The 356-nt window shown below is 54.8% G+C and overlaps 1 protein-coding gene across 1 annotated transcript in view; it reads right to left on the reverse strand.

Moving 5' to 3' along the window:
• LOC119594133 (techylectin-5B-like) overlaps positions 1–356 on the reverse strand; it is a gene marked incomplete at its 3' end in the record, with an annotated part of 10,800 nt that overhangs the window by 1,756 nt on the left and 8,688 nt on the right. Inside the window, 1 exon segment of the mRNA XM_037943199.1 lies at positions 67–233. Within this exon segment, the coding sequence (XP_037799127.1) occupies positions 67–233 (167 nt within the window).

Genomic DNA, 356 nt, shown 5'->3' on the forward strand with positions numbered 1-356 from the left:
AAGCATAGATTTCCGAAGAGACTGGGACATGGTTCGCCCTGCTCATCCTGGGAAACTAAAACTCACCAAGCCAGTACTCGGAGCTGGGGTTCCCGAAGCCGTCTTTGTACTCGCTCCAGGAACGGTTGAACCGCTCCTGGATGAGGTTCTTCTCTCGCTTGAAGAACACCGTCCATCCGCCTCCGTCTGTGTCCATGTCGCACCACACCTGGATGGGCTTCGTGCACAGACACCTGCGGGGAGGGAGGCTCTCAGGCGCCTATCACTGAGGTTTGTAGTTTGCGTTACGGAAACGAATGGGCCGTTTCTTGTTGCAAAGGAAGGTCATACTGAGTGCATGGCAGAGAGTACCTAAG

Source organism: Penaeus monodon, chromosome 33, assembly GCF_015228065.2.
Source record: "Penaeus monodon isolate SGIC_2016 chromosome 33, NSTDA_Pmon_1, whole genome shotgun sequence".
NCBI classification, from domain to species: domain Eukaryota; kingdom Metazoa; phylum Arthropoda; class Malacostraca; order Decapoda; family Penaeidae; genus Penaeus; species Penaeus monodon.